Source organism: Mugil cephalus, chromosome 14 (assembly GCF_022458985.1).
Source record: "Mugil cephalus isolate CIBA_MC_2020 chromosome 14, CIBA_Mcephalus_1.1, whole genome shotgun sequence".
Lineage (NCBI taxonomy): Eukaryota > Metazoa > Chordata > Actinopteri > Mugiliformes > Mugilidae > Mugil > Mugil cephalus.
Window position 1 is genome coordinate 21285827 of NC_061783.1, and position 15231 is coordinate 21301057.

General features: G+C 39.3%; 3 protein-coding genes across 5 annotated transcripts; all 3 read right to left on the bottom strand.

Moving 5' to 3' along the window:
- Positions 1–235: 235 nt before the first annotated feature.
- Positions 236–5211, bottom strand: LOC125020495 (major histocompatibility complex class I-related gene protein-like). Its single transcript, XM_047605853.1, has 6 exons — positions 5116–5211; positions 4723–4989; positions 4361–4639; positions 3413–3709; positions 3229–3327; positions 236–1143 (listed from the first exon to the last, which is right to left on the bottom strand). Exons 1-6 carry the CDS (start codon positions 5159–5161, stop codon positions 1007–1009), a joined length of 1125 nt encoding a protein of 374 aa, XP_047461809.1. The 5' UTR covers positions 5162–5211; the 3' UTR covers positions 236–1006.
- Positions 5212–6913: 1702 nt separating this feature from the next.
- Positions 6914–11745, bottom strand: LOC125020496 (major histocompatibility complex class I-related gene protein-like). 3 transcript variants are annotated; one of them, XM_047605857.1, is made up of 8 exons: positions 11609–11745; positions 10508–10587; positions 10089–10355; positions 9033–9311; positions 8534–8824; positions 7912–8022; positions 7764–7781; positions 6914–7525 (listed from the first exon to the last, which is right to left on the bottom strand). In XM_047605857.1, exons 2-8 carry the CDS (start codon positions 10554–10556, stop codon positions 7485–7487), a joined length of 1056 nt encoding a protein of 351 aa, XP_047461813.1. In that variant the 5' UTR covers positions 10557–10587; positions 11609–11745; the 3' UTR covers positions 6914–7484. The 3 variants fall into 3 exon arrangements, with proteins under 3 accessions (XP_047461813.1, XP_047461812.1, XP_047461810.1); XM_047605856.1 differs by having other exon boundaries at positions 7764–8022; XM_047605854.1 differs by having other exon boundaries at positions 6914–8022.
- A 250-nt stretch (positions 11746–11995) lies between these two features.
- Positions 11996–15076, bottom strand: LOC125019694 (major histocompatibility complex class I-related gene protein-like). Its single transcript, XM_047604654.1, has 7 exons — positions 14792–15076; positions 14124–14390; positions 13349–13627; positions 12826–13140; positions 12523–12624; positions 12410–12427; positions 11996–12331 (listed from the first exon to the last, which is right to left on the bottom strand). The coding sequence occupies exons 1-7, from the start codon at positions 14838–14840 to the stop codon at positions 12237–12239; spliced, it is 1125 nt and encodes a 374-aa protein (XP_047460610.1). The 5' UTR covers positions 14841–15076; the 3' UTR covers positions 11996–12236.
- Between the last annotated feature and the right edge of the window lie 155 nt (positions 15077–15231).

The window sequence follows — 15231 nt, forward strand, 5'->3', positions numbered from 1 at the left end:
AGTTGTGTAGCCCTCTAGTGGTGACAAGGCAACACGACACTCTGAACACATTTTATTTTATAAATTAATTCTATAAATAACTATCTTACCTGACACACTAACCAACCTGAACATCATTTAACCAGCGCAGCAGCCACGACCTCTGGAAGATCAGTGAAGAAAACCTGTTTCACTGTTGGACACCGTTTTTTATTTTTATTTTTTTTTTTTTTTTATGTCATATTGGATCAGTTCATTAAACAAAGCACCAAGATTTTATTAAATCCAAACAATATAACAATTATTAAAGTAATACATTTTGTGGCTTCCTTCCAGGTTAATGAATACACCTCTTACATGTCACACCTCATAATTCAACAATACATCTTTGTTTTACAACATTAGCAGATGTGGCACAGACTGTTCTCCAGCTCAGACATGTTTCCTGGATTAATGAGAAGCCAGAGGTTTCCTACGAAAACTGTTTAATGTATAAATAATTTAATATGGGATGCCAGGATCAGAGCACTCCTGTTCATTTGTTTTGGAAAGTCACTACACTATATTTTTCACATGAAGCCCCATCTCTGTGAAGTCGTACGTCCACTAAACTAAAAGGTTTCTGTTATTGGTTTACGTTTTTCTTTCTCGTTTAGCTAGCTTAGCATGTCGGCTCTCATATTACAAAACAACTGTTTATCATTCTTCTATCTGTGGCATACGTTCTTATAGGCTGCAAAGTGAAACTATTTTGTCAGAGGACTACACCAGAGTTACTCTGTAGTTTGAGAGGTGACACATCTAAGCTGAGAACAGTTGAAACAAAGTCACATTCAGACTTGTTATCAGATTTTAACTAGATCTTCTCAGGTAAAACATTCAAAAGCACTTATCCATCACAAAAAAAACTTTATTCTACACAGACTAGTGTAATATATAACTATTAACGTTTCCTCTGGTCCCATTATTACTTATTTACACAACAGACCCTTCACATCTTTGTAGTTCTGTGTGACACAACAGTGTCCTAAATAAACTGGTTCATGTTTTGCTTCAAACTGTTCGTGTCGCTGCATTCGCTGTTACTCTCTGACTCCACGGTTTCATCTTTATCTGGATTTAGTTTTTCTTGTGAGAGACGTTCTTCAGAGACTTTGTCAGAACCTGGAAGGAGACAAACACACCGTTAGTCCTCCTGCACTTAACTGTCTATTCTATTTCTCTGAACATGCTAAACAAGATGTCATTTAGTGACGCTGTTGTTTGCTGAGTTGCTTCTTTGTGTGTGTATATATATATATATATATATATATATACAGTGGGGGAAATAAGTATTTGATCCCCTGCTGAATTTGTAAGTTTGCCCACTTCCATAGAAATGATCAGACTCTGGTTTTTATGGTTGTTTACTGGTTATGGGTATAGACAGAATATCAATCGAAAATGCATAAAAAACACACAATCTAAAAGTTATAAATTGTTATGTATTTTATTAAGGGAAATAAGTATTCACTTAGAATTCAGGCTCCTACAGATTGGCTGGTGCGCATGTGGCACACAGCTGTGCTCAGTCAACTAATTACCAATACTCCTGATCTTAACTCGTCATGTATATAAAGCACACCTGCTCTAAGAATCAGTTTCTTACATTCCAACTTCTACAGCACCATGGGCAAGACCAAAGAGCTGTCAAAAGATGTCAGGGACAAGATTGTAGACCTGCACAAGGCTGGTATAGGTTACAGAACCATCAGCAAAAGGCTTGGTGAGAAGGTGACAACTATTGGTGCCATTATTCGCAAGTGGAAGACCCATAAAAGGACCATCAACTGTCCTCGGTCTGGAGCTCCCCGCAAAATCTCGCCTCATGGAGTGAGGATGATGATGAGAAAGGTGAGGGAGCAGCCTAAAACAACACGGCAGGAGCTTGTTAATGATCTGGAAGCAGTTGGGACCTCCGTCACCAAGAAAACAGTTGGCAACACACTGCGCCGTTATGGATTGAACTCTTGCAGTGCCCGCAAGGTCCCCCTGCTCAAGAAGGCACATGTACAGGCCCGCCTTAAGTTTGCCAGTGAACATCTAAATGACTCAGAGAAGGCTTGGGAGAAAGTGCTGTGGTCTGACGAAACCAAAGTTGAGCTATTTGGCATTAACTCGACCCGCCGTGTTTGGAGGATGAAAAAACGTGAGTATGACCCAAAGAACACCATACCCACGGTTAAGCATGGAGGTGGAAACATCATGTTTTGGGGCTGTTTTTCAGCAAAGGGTACAGGGCAACTTCACCGCATTATGGGGCCAATGAATGCAGCCATGTACTGTAACATCTTGGACAAAAACCTTCTTTCCTCAGCAAGAACACTGAAGATGCCTCGTGGGTGGGTTTTCCAACATGACAATGACCCAAAACATACTGCCAGGACAACAAAGGAGTGGCTCAAGAAGAAGCATATTAAGGTCATGGAGTGGCCTAGTCAGTCTCCAGACCTTAACCCGATCGAAAACCTGTGGAGGGAGCTGAAGCTCCGAGTTTCCAAGAGGCAGCCAAGAAACTTGAAGGATTTAGAGACTGTCTGTAAAGATGAATGGGCCAAAATCCCTCCTGCGCTGTGTGCAAACCTGGTGACCAACTACAAGAAACGTCTCATCGCTGTGCTTGCCAACAAAGGTTTCTCTACAAAGTACTGACTTGTGTTGTGCTTGGGGATCAAATACTTATTTCCCTTAATAAAATACATAACAATTTATAACTTTTAGATTGTGTGTTTTTTATGCATTTTCGATTGATATTCTGTCTATACCCATAACCAGTAAACAACCATAAAAACCAGAGTCTGATCATTTCTATGGAAGTGGGCAAACTTACAAATTCAGCAGGGGATCAAATACTTATTTCCCCCACTGTATATATATATATATATATATATATATATATATATATATATAGATAGATAGATAGATAGATAGATAGATAGATAGATAGATAGATAGATATTGGTTAGTAATTACCCTATACAAAATGTATTGTTGTGTTTTCTGGGGCAGGCCCACACAAACAGAGACAGATAGGTGGGTAGGTGTTGTTTTTTGTAATAAAGATATTTAGTTTATATATATTTTCTGTTGGTTTTTATTGATTTAGTGTAACTGCTCCCCAGCGGAGAAGTGTTATTCACTGTCACGGCCACTCCACTAGTGGGACAGAAGTAACGTATTAATATTAATAAAATTAAGAAAATCTCTCACTTTTCTTTCTCCTGTAACATGTGAATCCACAGGCAGCAATGACGACAGCAAGAACAACCACTGCAGCAGTGACAGGAGTGGTCACGTTGGCCGGGTTCACTGCGACAAAAACACAACAACAATGAATTCGTTCATATCCATTACTTAACACTGATTCACTAGACTGAGTCACGTCTGATTTTACCTCTGTTGGTTCTGATCACTGCTTCGTCCAGTCTGGTGATGCTTTTTTCCCCAGAGAGATGAAACACACAGTCGTACCTCCTCCAGTTTTCACGTGAGACTGATGAAATGTCCAGGTCAACATTCATCTGGAAGGATCCATCATGGTTGGGGAGGATCTCTCCATGTTCCACTCCTTCATGAATCTCCTCTCCATCTTTCCTCCAGAACATCCTGGCTCTGTCAGGGTAGAAACCTGTAGCGTGGCAGCTGACTGGAGAGGAGGGAGTCTTCTGGAGGAGAGACACTGAGGGGAGAGCTGGAGGGAGAGAGAAATATATTTAGTGGAAAGTTAATGGTAAACTTAATATCATACAGCCTTCTTTCTAAAACAAACTGTAGTGATTTTAATGCAGAAAATCAAGCACACGCCGATCAGCCACAACATTATGACCACTGACAGGAGCAGTTAATAACATTAACAGTTCAGTGTTGTGCTGGGAAACTTCTGGACCTGGCATTCATTCATGTGGATGTTACTTAGACTTAGATGAGACCAGGCCCCCTCCACCCCCCACCCCAGCAGGATGACACACACGATTTAGGAACAGCTGAAAGTAAGTTGTTGACCTGGCCTCCAAATTCACTAGACCCCAAACGGATCAAGTATCTGTGGGATGATCCAGTAGCAAAGGCGTCCACTAACAACTTTCCATTTCTAGACACCACAGGACCCCCTCAGAAGGCCCACATCCATCCTCTGATGAGTCACAGCATCAGGAAGGTGGTCATAATGTTATGCCTGCTCTGTGTATTCTGTCATTTCAGAGACACGTGGTATGTGTACAGCGTTTCAGAGTAAGCAAGCATTTGTTATTCGCAGCAGAATGTAGAAAGAATGTAGAAACAGTAGGAACAGATGATGCACATGAACACTGTGATGAAGGTAGATCATGTCGTGCGGTTCTACCTGTTCTCTGATGAGAACTCTTCCAATGCGGCAGGTACCTCTTGAGCTGCTCAGGGCAACGCTGTAAGAGGAAGGTTCTCCAAAACTCAATCCTGGGTTTATCCCTGTCCCAGTCGTGTTTCGTGACGACAGCCTGTGGTTTGGGAGCGACCCACGTCATAGTGTTCAGGTCCAGAGAGATGAAGTCTTCTCCGTTGTAACTGTAGTGCTGGTGACCGGTCACCTCTCCAGTCTCCTCGTCCCACTCGCAGCCCGCCATCTGCTGAGCTACGTGGACGGCTGGGAGACAGGGATCACAGTAAAGCATGTAGAGATCTGAAAGCGGCCGACACACCTGACAGCACAGACACATGGGACGATACCTGCAGTTTGATTGAAGCGCTGCCTGAAGGTGTCCGTTTCAGCTTTAAAGATCTGGTGATAGCCCTTACACTCCTTTCTGTTTCTTTCCCATCGCTGTGAATCATCCCCGATTACTTTCCTCACCCACTGCTGCTTAGGCTGCGTCTGGCTGATGTTGCTGTCGTAATAAGCCACCTCAGCTTCGTTTACCATCGCAATGGCCACGAAATCTGGGAGTTCAGGGACTCCTGATGATGAGGTGAGGTAGAACCTCATGGAGTGTTTGACTGGGAGGCGGACGGAAAACTTTATGTTTAAATGGCTTTAATCCACAAAGTACATTCTCCTACAGTACACACACACACACACACACACTGTATAATATCATTCCAAATACATGAATCCAGTCCTACCTGAAGAAGAAATGTGACAAAGCAGCAAAAAAATAAATATCTTCATCTTGTTCAGAAGCTGCAAAGCGTTGAGCGTTTAAACTGTTTCCTGGTCGAGTGGAATCAGTTCTGGAATGTGAGGAGGTGTGTTCACCTGTTGAATGAGGGCTCATCTCTAACCAACAGATATGCATCTACTACCAGAATTAACTACTGGTAGCATCACACAAAACAAGTAAGTAAGTTAGTCCAAACATGTTTCCTGGTTTAATAAGACGACAAAGTTTGTTCCTTTTTGTCCCCGTTTGTCAGAAACCTAACACAGTCAAAACCTAGCATTATTGTCTTAATAGTTTATTTTTCCTTCCTCCTCGTAGACTGCAAGTGAAAGCTATTTGGTTACTCTGCACTCTTTAATTTGACATGGTACATATCCAAACTGAGGACATTTGTGTGAAAAGAGGTCACCTGAACTGAAAGGTAACAGAATACCTTTCTCTGGAGAGATATTCATCTTCCTCTGAACTGTGGAAATGACCTGAGGCTGACTCAATTACAACTCAAGTATGACTTTATACATAAGCTGTTGTTTTTGTGATTTAATTTAATCAGTTTATTATTACCGCAGCTCTTCCAGTGCACAAGAAAAGATGTTTACTTTTAATTGTACTTTACACTTCCTCCTCCTTGTTATTTTCTTTGGCTTCCTTGTTGAGGCTTAAACTGGTTTCTCAAATCTTACCAAGTAGTTTTATGTGCCTCCTCCCACCCCCAGGTCTCCACCTCCTCTGCTGGCTTTGGATGAGCGCCCAGTCCTAATAGCTTTGAACCAGTATAACTTCCAGGATGCCTTTTTTTCTTTCTTTCTTTCTTTTTGTTTTTGTTGTCGACTTTTCTCTTACTTACTACTTTTATATGTCAACACATGTGCCTGTGCAGAACATTAAGATGTGACACAGTTTCAATTTGACCTTTTGGATAGAAAATGTCACAGTTTCATCACAGTTAGACATTTGAAACACATGAGATGATCGCAGTCGTAATTAGTGTATGATTTGTCATGTTATATATAGATATAGTTACCTCAAGAATGGGCCGCATATAGAAAAAGATCAAAATTAAAACAAAACACATTCATGTATCGTTGCCACTTGGGCCTGGAATGAGATGAGTGGTTAACTCGATGACTCTTTGCTAATCAACTTCACAATCAACTGTGTAAGACGACAACTCAGTCTGTGATTAGTCCTCAAATGTCACATTTCAAGTTGCATTTAAATTTTCTTTGTGGGGAGTTTCATTAATGTTTTCTGACAGGATCCGTTATCTTTAACTGCTTAAAGATAAATGATGTTGTGTTGGTCAGTGCTCTACTGGAGATAAACTGCTCCTGCAGCTGTAGGCTGATGTTTTGATGTTGCGTGTTTGGAGTTCTGTGGAGGGAATGTCTTGTTGTCATGTTGAAAGCAGTTCTTTATTAACCTGTCTGTGTTTTTAACATTGTCCTGCTGCAGTATTTGAGGCTGGTTATTCTAGTATCTAAAGGATTATGGTCTTAAAATAGATACAGATATTAGTTAATGTGATTGTTTTGTAAATGGTTATAAATAGTTGTACAGAATATGAGGCATTTTAATTGTAAATATAAGTAAATAGCTTTGTTGTTTGCTAAATTTACTGGCATTTAAAGTTATAAAAACATGTTTGTGGTTTTAACAGGGAAAAATCTTACTATGTTTTTAGTGTCCAAAATGAAAAAATAACAGTAACCAGAGGTGAGATTGAGCTGAAAATAATGACACCAACCAAGGCAAGGTAAAACGTTTTGTTGCTACTTTAAAAGCAAATCCCAGAGGATTTATTTGTATATTATTATAGACAGGAGTAACCGAGTGAAACAGGTTTAATATACCACCAGTGACTGCATACATCCTGACTAAAACACTGACAATGGCCACATCTCATGTAACTGGAATTCATCACAAAGAAAGAGAGCATATCAGAGGAGTACGTGGTGATAAATGACAGGGACATGTTTTGTCTTAATCTTTGGTGTCTCTCAGCGGTTGCAGTGACCCTCCTCCACCAGCAGGGTGCAGAAACAAGTTGACATAGCATTATCTTCAGATATCACTCCAACAGTAGAGACATTGACAGAGGCTTGTAGTTCAAATTGTTATATACACACACACACACACACACACACACACACACACACACACACACAAACACACACACACACATATATATATATATCGGTCCAATTAAATGGTTAATGTTTTTTTGTTAAAAGTACAACTGATCATCACTAGAAAATATAAGAAAATATACAACATCATATTTCTAATAAATGTTCTTATTCAGAAAATGGTTTGCTTGAACAGTAGTTCTTAAATGATAGTTTCATCTGTAGATGTCTTGTTTTCTGCTGCTGCAAGTGAAAATACAAGAAAACAAACAAACAGTAAATCATCTGAGAGAACAAGCAGGTACTAATTACTTTCATGACTTTCCTACTTCTGTTACCAGTACAATGCACGAGCAAATGACACATTACACATCAAAAGTTCATTAAGTAGCAATACAAATAGCAACAATTCATTTCTGTATGCTGTATAAATATTGCATATGTATCTATGTGACATGTGACGTAAAGACAGAATACTTACAGTTTGCAGGTCTGAATCCTGAAAACAGATCACAGTGTAATTATTTTTGTTTGTCTTGTTTGTAAGATACATTTCTTACAGATCCAACTCATTACTAAAGAGCTTGTTGAAAAAGTCGATGTTACAGTTAACCATCTTTGTTCCTGACCTTTATTGTTCCTTCTCCAGATTATGATTCCAGTGACACAGAGAGCCAGGAGCAGCAGTCCCCCAACAACTCCACCGACAATAATACGAGTAGGAAATGCTGAGTAACGAGCTGGAACCAAAGATTGATCAACACTGATGATGACATGCTAAAACCAGGCATTGCTTAGAAGATTAAACAATTTTGCTTCACATTATATATACTTTTCCAAATTTTCTGTCACTTAAGTTTCAATTTGTTGTGCATACATATAAAGAAATTTGTCTAAATGCATTTGGAATGGCTGCATATGAAGTAGGCACTCGACTGGAAAAGATCCCCTGTGGTGATGATAATTACTGATGCCTCACAGACAGAGTTGTCACACCATGGAATACTTATCCACAGACTTTTATGGTATGGTTAAAACATTTCCTGATCTGGTCACTTCTATCCTCAGCTATTCCTCATTGCCTCACAATAGCTAAAACGGTTTACCACTCCCTACAAAGGTTTATGGTGTTGCAGAAATGAAAACAATCCAGCTCTAACTAAAAGCAACTAATCGTATTTTTTTTAAACCTGCCTGATCTTAGACCTTTGCTTATGAGTTCATTTAATTTAACTTATTTATTTGACTTACGCAGGATCCGTGGTTGGTCCAGATTAGTGACAATGTCCTCAACTCCAGAGAGATGAAACACACAGTCGTACCTCCTCCAGTCTTCAGGTGAGACTGATGAAATGTCCAGGTCAACATTCATCTGGAAGGATCCATCATGGTTGGGGAGGATCTCTCCATGTTCCACTCCTTCATGAATCTCCTCTCCATCTTTCCTCCAGAACATCATGGCTCTGTCAGGGTAGAAACCTGTAGCGTGGCAGCTGACTGGAGAGGAGGGAGTCTTCTGGAGGAGAGACACTGAGGTGACGTCTGCAGGGAGAGAGAGATGGTAGATGTCATTAGTAGACTGGATGCCATGTGTTTTGAAAACATACTCTACTAGTCAAAGAACTGTCCTTCTTAACAAACATTAATACCACACAAAATAAATAAAATCATAGTAACTACAAATGTAATGGAGTATAAGTAGCATGTCATATAAGATGTGAACGCTATGCTAGCGTTATGTTTACTTTACCTTTTCTATTCAGGACATTCTTCACATATTTGATATACTTCTTCAGCACATCAACATAATCATTTGTGAGGAGGTTCTTCCAGTATCCATTTCTGTCTTTATTTCTGTCCCACTTCTGTTTAATGCTTTCAGCCAGAGGGTTTGAAGAGATCCAAGTCTCTGTCTTCACATCAAATGCAATGAAATCTTCTCCATTCAAACTATACTTCTTGTAGCCATCAACCAGGTCAGTCTCGTCGTCCCATTCACAACCGATGATCTGCTCGACAATCTGAACACCTGAGAGAGAGAGAGACTGGTGTAAACAAGACTGATCAAGGACACTCAGCTGAACTGTTTCATGTCACTCCTTCACCAGAGAGGAGAACTGTTAAAACATACATTGAATATGATAAAGATTTCATACAAAACGAAATCCTGTGCTTATTGTATATGTGATCATATGGAATTTGCGGTACCAGATAACAGACAACAGGTGAAATAGTACACGTGTCTTCATGTGAAGTCTCTGATTGCTTCTGCTAGTGCAGCCTGTCATAGAAAGTAATGCAATAATAATAATGCAAACCCATGTAGTGAACTGATTCTAACTAATTGTTATTATTATTATTGCACTAGTTAAAGTCTGGTCTAATTCAGAACCAATAATTACACGAAAAAATTAATAATTACAAGAAAAAAAATAAAAATAAATAACACAACACAACACAACACAACACAACACAAGACAAGACAAGACAAGACAAGACAAGACAACACAACACAACACAACACAACACAACATACCGTAACGTAACGTAACGTAGCGTAACGTAACGTAACGTAACGTAACGTAACGTAACGTAACGTAACGTAACGTAACGCAACACAACACAACACAACACAACATAACATAACATAACATAACATAACATAACATAACATAACATAACATAACATAACATAACTTAACATAACCTAGCATAGCACAACATAGCATAACATAACATAACATAACATAACATAACATAACATAACATAACATAACATAACATAACATAACATAACATAACATACCTCCGGTTTGGTTGGAGTATTTAGTAATGATGCCTGTTTCATATTTGAGGACATCATAATACTCCTTGCATTTCTGAGTACCATTTTTCCATCGCCCTGGATATTTATCAATTAATTTTTTCACCCAGACTTGTCTGGGTTCTGGTGCTTTCATGCTGCTGTTGTAGTAAACCACAGTAATTCCGTCAATTTTTGCCACAACCACATATTCTGGTACGTCTGGGACTCCAGAAGATATCGTGAGATTCAACATCAAAGAGTTTTTAACTGTGGGGAAAACAGAACTTAAGTTATTTAAATGTGTCCTTTTATAACATCCATCCATCCATCCATCCATCCATCCATCCATCCATCCATCCATCCATCCATCCATCCATCCATCCATCCATCCATCTCTAGGATGGATCAGTTGTTCTTACCTGAATGAGCGATAGGGAATAAAATGAGCAGAAGAACAAGCTCCTTCATCTCTGTGGCAGGTGACTGATGTGAGCACGAACTGTGTCAGAGTAGAAATCACAACAAGGACAACTGTTAACAAAGTCTGACAACAAAATCATATAGCGAGATGTTCCCTCAACGGCAGCCTAAAACTTCTTATCTGCCACATATCTCCTGTCTCTGCTGTCTGGTCTTTCACCCCCCAACATCATGGACCAGCTCTTCAGGAGTGGAGTGACAGCTCACAGCTGGAACTGAACGTCAGCAAAACCAAAGAGATGGTGGTGATCTTCTCCAAGAAGCAGAGGGATCTAGCTACAGCAGTCACAACCATCATTCATGGGAAGCCAGTCAAACTAGACGATAAGTTTAAATATCTGGACATTGTCTTTGACAACCTGCTGAAACTCTCCTCCAACACTCTCAGACTCTCAGGAGGAGGCAGCGATGACAACACCTCCTCGGGAAATGTATCTCCTTTGGAGAGAGCAAAGACATTCTACTGACTTTTATTACAGATTCATTGAGAGAGTCATTAATTTCTCCAGAACCAGACGGTTCCACTCCATCAACCTCCAGAACAGAAACCGGCTGCAGAGCAGTGTTTCAATGTGCTCAGAGACCATTGGCCTGTCTGCCAGAACACTCAGCTTAGCAGACAAGATCACCAAAGACCACTCACCCCTCCAAAGAAACTTTGAGCCCTAGGAGCCAGACCTGAAGGAGTGTTTGTGTAATTTCATAATTCTTCCTCTACCTGACACTGATAATACTGATACTACTGTTAAAGATCACAGTCTTTAATTTAATCCTAAAGAACATCTTCAGTGTTAGAATGCTTAATTCTAAGGATTAACTTCTATTTCTTTTCTTCAGCTCCATAAACCTTCAGACCTAAAAGACAATGAGCGAAACTTGTTCTGAAAGTCCGAAACGCTCCTGCAACACAATAAATACTTTATTGTGTTGCACAACTCTGATTTGTGACAACACAAATCAGAGTCCAGAGAAATCAGAGCTGTGGATATCGGTTTCACAGATGATATTCCAACATGATTTTACATTTGCTTCATCGTTACCTTATTATTGTCCCATCTGGAGGAGAAAGCAGCCTCTGTGGTTTGTTGTAGCAGATAGAAATCCGTAGAAACTGAATATAACACCTGACACAACCTGGTCCTGTCTCAGTCCTCTTAAAATAGAATCAAAATCTTGATCCTTGAACCTTTGTACCGTCTTCTCACCACTCCTCTATATGACTTATATTGTTCTGTTTTTGATATAAGTCCAGTGGTTAATCATTAGTTTGCTCCTTATCATGTATCCTGACATTTCTCCTTCCACTAGAGGGAGTTGACTCCTCAAACATTGAGCTTGAGTCATGACTTACACTATACTCTAATCAAGTACAGACATAATCACCACATTATAACCACCGTCTGAATATTATGTGCGTCTCCAAAACAGAGAATAGACACAAGTCTACAGAGAAATTGTTTTAATTATTAATGGAAAACAACAGAAATATACAAAAATGTATGAATGTATAATGTATAAAACAGTAAAAGAATAATAATAATAAAAATGTCTCAGCTTTTTTTCATCTTTATAGGAAGATTCCGGGAAAATTAATTTTTGATTGTCAGGATTGTCCTTCTTGCAGTAGTAGTGTTTTCTACATGAATGAAAAATGGTCTCTGAGCTTGATTAAGTGGAGGTTTGAATTGTTGACTTCTCTGTGGGCTGGGTGTTGTCTTTGTCTGGATTCAGTCCCTCAGTGAGTTCATTCATGTTGTCCTGAGCTGTAAAATCAAAAAACATTTAGATTACTAGGTGCATGTCAGATTGTGAGGGGGAAAAAGAAAAATAATTCTACTTACGAGACGTTGGGCAATTATCTGAAATAAAAAGGAAAGTTTTCAGTGTCACAGTTAAAATGAGGAAACAACATCATCTCCAGTTCAGCTCAGTCTGAATAAAATCATCAACTCACCTTTCTTCTTTTTGTAAACAACAAATCCTACGACAGCAACGAGGACGAGAACAAGAGCAACCACAGCAGCAGTGATGGGGACGGTCACATCAGAGGGTTTCTCTGCTCACAAAACAAGCAGCATGAAGACAGAGAAGAAAATGTGAACAAATAAACTGAGAGAACACCAAATATACAGTGATTCAGTTTAAATTGTTGACTCTTCATATCTGTAGCAGAAATTTCACACATTTCGGGAAAAAAAGGACGATATTATATGATAATCCCAAAAATTAACGTGTCTATGTCATCTGTGTTTCTCACCTTCATATGTTTTTCCCACAGAGGCTCTGATCTGTGTTTCATCCAGTATTGTGATGATGTCCTCCACACCAGAGAGATGAAACACACAGTCGTACCTCCTCCAGTCTTCAGGTGAGACTGATGAAATGTTCAGGTCAACATTCATCTGGAAGGATCCATCATGGTTGGGGAGGATCTCTCCACGTTCCACTCCTTCATGAATCTCCTCTCCATCTTTCCTCCAGAACATCGTGGCTCTGTCAGGGTAGAAACCTGTAGCGTGGCAGCTGACTGGAGAGGAGGGAGTCTTCTGGAGGAGAGACACTGAGGGGACGTCTGCAGGGAGAGAGAGATGGTAGATGTCATTAGTAGACTGGATGTCATGTGTTTTGAAAACATACTCTAGTAGTCAAAGAACTGTCCTTCTTAACAAACATTAATACCACACAAAATAAATAAAACCATAGTAACTAGAAATGTAATGGAGTATAAGTAGCATGTCATATAAGATGTGAACGCTATGCTAGGGTTATGTTTACTTTACCTTTTCTATTCAGGACATTCTTCACATATTTAATATACATCTTCAGCACATCAACATAAACCTTTGTGAGGAGGTTCTTCCAGTATCCATTTCTGGCTTTATTTCTGTTCCACTTCTGTTTAATGCTTTCAGCCAGAGGGTTTGAAGAGGTCCAAGTCTCTGTCTTCACATCAAATGCAATGAAGTCTTGTCCATTCAAACTATACTTCTTGTAGCCATCAACCAGGTCAGTCTCGTCGTCCCATTCACAACCGATGATCTGCTGGACAATCTGAACACCTGAGAGAGAGAGAGACTGGTGTAAACAAGACTGATCCAGGACACTCAGCTGAACTGTTTCATGTCACTCCTTCACCAGAGAGGAGAACTGTTCAAAGATACATTGAATATGATAAAGATTTCATACAAAACGAAATCCTGTGCTTAGTGTATGTGTGATCATATGGAATTTGTGGTACCAGATAACAGACAACAGGTGAAATAGTACACGTGTCTCCATGTAAAGTCTCTGATTGCTTCTGCTAGTGCAGCCTGTCATAGAAAGTAATGCAATAATAATAATGCAAACCCATGTAGTGAACTGATTCTAACTAATCGTTATTATTATTATTGCACTAGTTAAAGTCTGGTCTAATCCAGAACCAATAATTACACGAATAAATAAATAAATAAATACATAACATAACATAACATAACATAACATAACATAACATAACATAACATAACATAACATAACATAACATAACATAACATAGCATAACATAACATAACATACCTCCAGTTTGGTTGGAGTATTTAGTAATGATGCCTGTTTCATCTTTGAGGACATCATGATAGTACCTGCATTCCTGAGTACCTTTTTTCCATCGCCCTGGATATTTATCAATTAATTTTTTCACCCAGACTTGTCTGGGTTCTGGTTCTTTCATGCTGCTGTCGTAGTAAACCACAGTAATTCCGTCAATTTTTGCCACAACCACATATTCTGGTACGTCTGGGACTCCAGAAGATATCGTGAGATTCAACATCAAAGAGTTTTTAACTGTGAGGAAAAACAGAGGTTAGGTTTTTTTAAATGTATCTTTTTATAACATTATTCATTTATCGTCCATGGCTACAAAATTTTGGTTTTTGTGCAATCACTGCACTCCAGAGCAAACAGAAACACCAGACCTGTTTTATTAGTCTTTCACATTGAGCATATCTATTTCCATTACAAAATGAGTTTTAACACCACGTGCTTGTACACACCTTATCATGGAATTTGAATGTGTTAGAATATTTTAATGGACATGTTTGTAATGCCACACTGACACTGACAGTTTAATCTGTGAGTACATGCAGCCCCTTTAGTTTCCTTTTAGCTCTAGAACATAAACAGCTGCATGTTCAGTAATTACAATCAAACTAATTAGAACATATAAAGAAATGTCATGGTCTTACCTGCAGACACAGGGTGACACAGCAGGAGCACAATCATTAGCTCCTTCATCTTATCGAAAGCTGGTGACGACCTGAGACGAAGAACTGAGCTGAAAAGTCACGTCGATCTTACGCTCTACGCCCTTGTTGCTGTAATATTCCGTGGATATTTGACGGATGTTCCACAGATATTATTTATGTTTTAGATTCTTTCTCTACAGTATTTTTCACAGGCTATTCTGTGGTCGTCTGTTCCTTACTGTTTCATCTAAAGCTGCCTGTTTCTACCTGTCTGCTGCTAAAGTGAAAGCACAACACCTGAACAAGTCTGAACGGTTTTACTGAGGAGAGCAGTACCATAATATAATCACTCCAACTTCTGCATTTTGACAGTTTTTTTTTTTTAATGTATACGTATTATTAAGGTGTCATAACTAAACAATGTCCAGTTTCCTGACAAG

Coding starts and splice junctions, on each gene's coding strand:
- LOC125019694 (XM_047604654.1), bottom strand. CDS start 14,840: ATGAAGGAGCTAATGATTGTGCTCCTGCTGTGTCACCCTGTGTCTGCA. Junction 13,141..13,348: donor GAATGTCCTGAATAGAAAAG/GTAAAGTAAACA, acceptor CTCTCCCTGCAG/ACGTCCCCTCAGTGTCTCTC. Junction 12,625..12,825: donor TGTGGGAAAAACATATGAAG/GTGAGAAACACA, acceptor TTTTGTGAGCAG/AGAAACCCTCTGATGTGACC.
- LOC125020496 (XM_047605856.1), bottom strand. CDS start 10,556: ATGAAGGAGCTTGTTCTTCTGCTCATTTTATTCCCTATCGCTCATTCA. Junction 9,312..10,088: donor ATACTCCAACCAAACCGGAG/GTATGTTATGTT, acceptor TCTCTCTCTCAG/GTGTTCAGATTGTCGAGCAG. Junction 8,023..8,533: donor GGACCAACCACGGATCCTGC/GTAAGTCAAATA, acceptor CTTTGGTTCCAG/CTCGTTACTCAGCATTTCCT.
- LOC125020495 (XM_047605853.1), bottom strand. CDS start 5,161: ATGAAGATATTTATTTTTTTGCTGCTTTGTCACATTTCTTCTTCAG. Junction 3,328..3,412: donor AGTGATCAGAACCAACAGAG/GTAAAATCAGAC, acceptor TTTTTGTCGCAG/TGAACCCGGCCAACGTGACC. Junction 1,144..3,228: donor ATGTTACAGGAGAAAGAAAA/GTGAGAGATTTT, acceptor GTCTCCTTCCAG/GTTCTGACAAAGTCTCTGAA.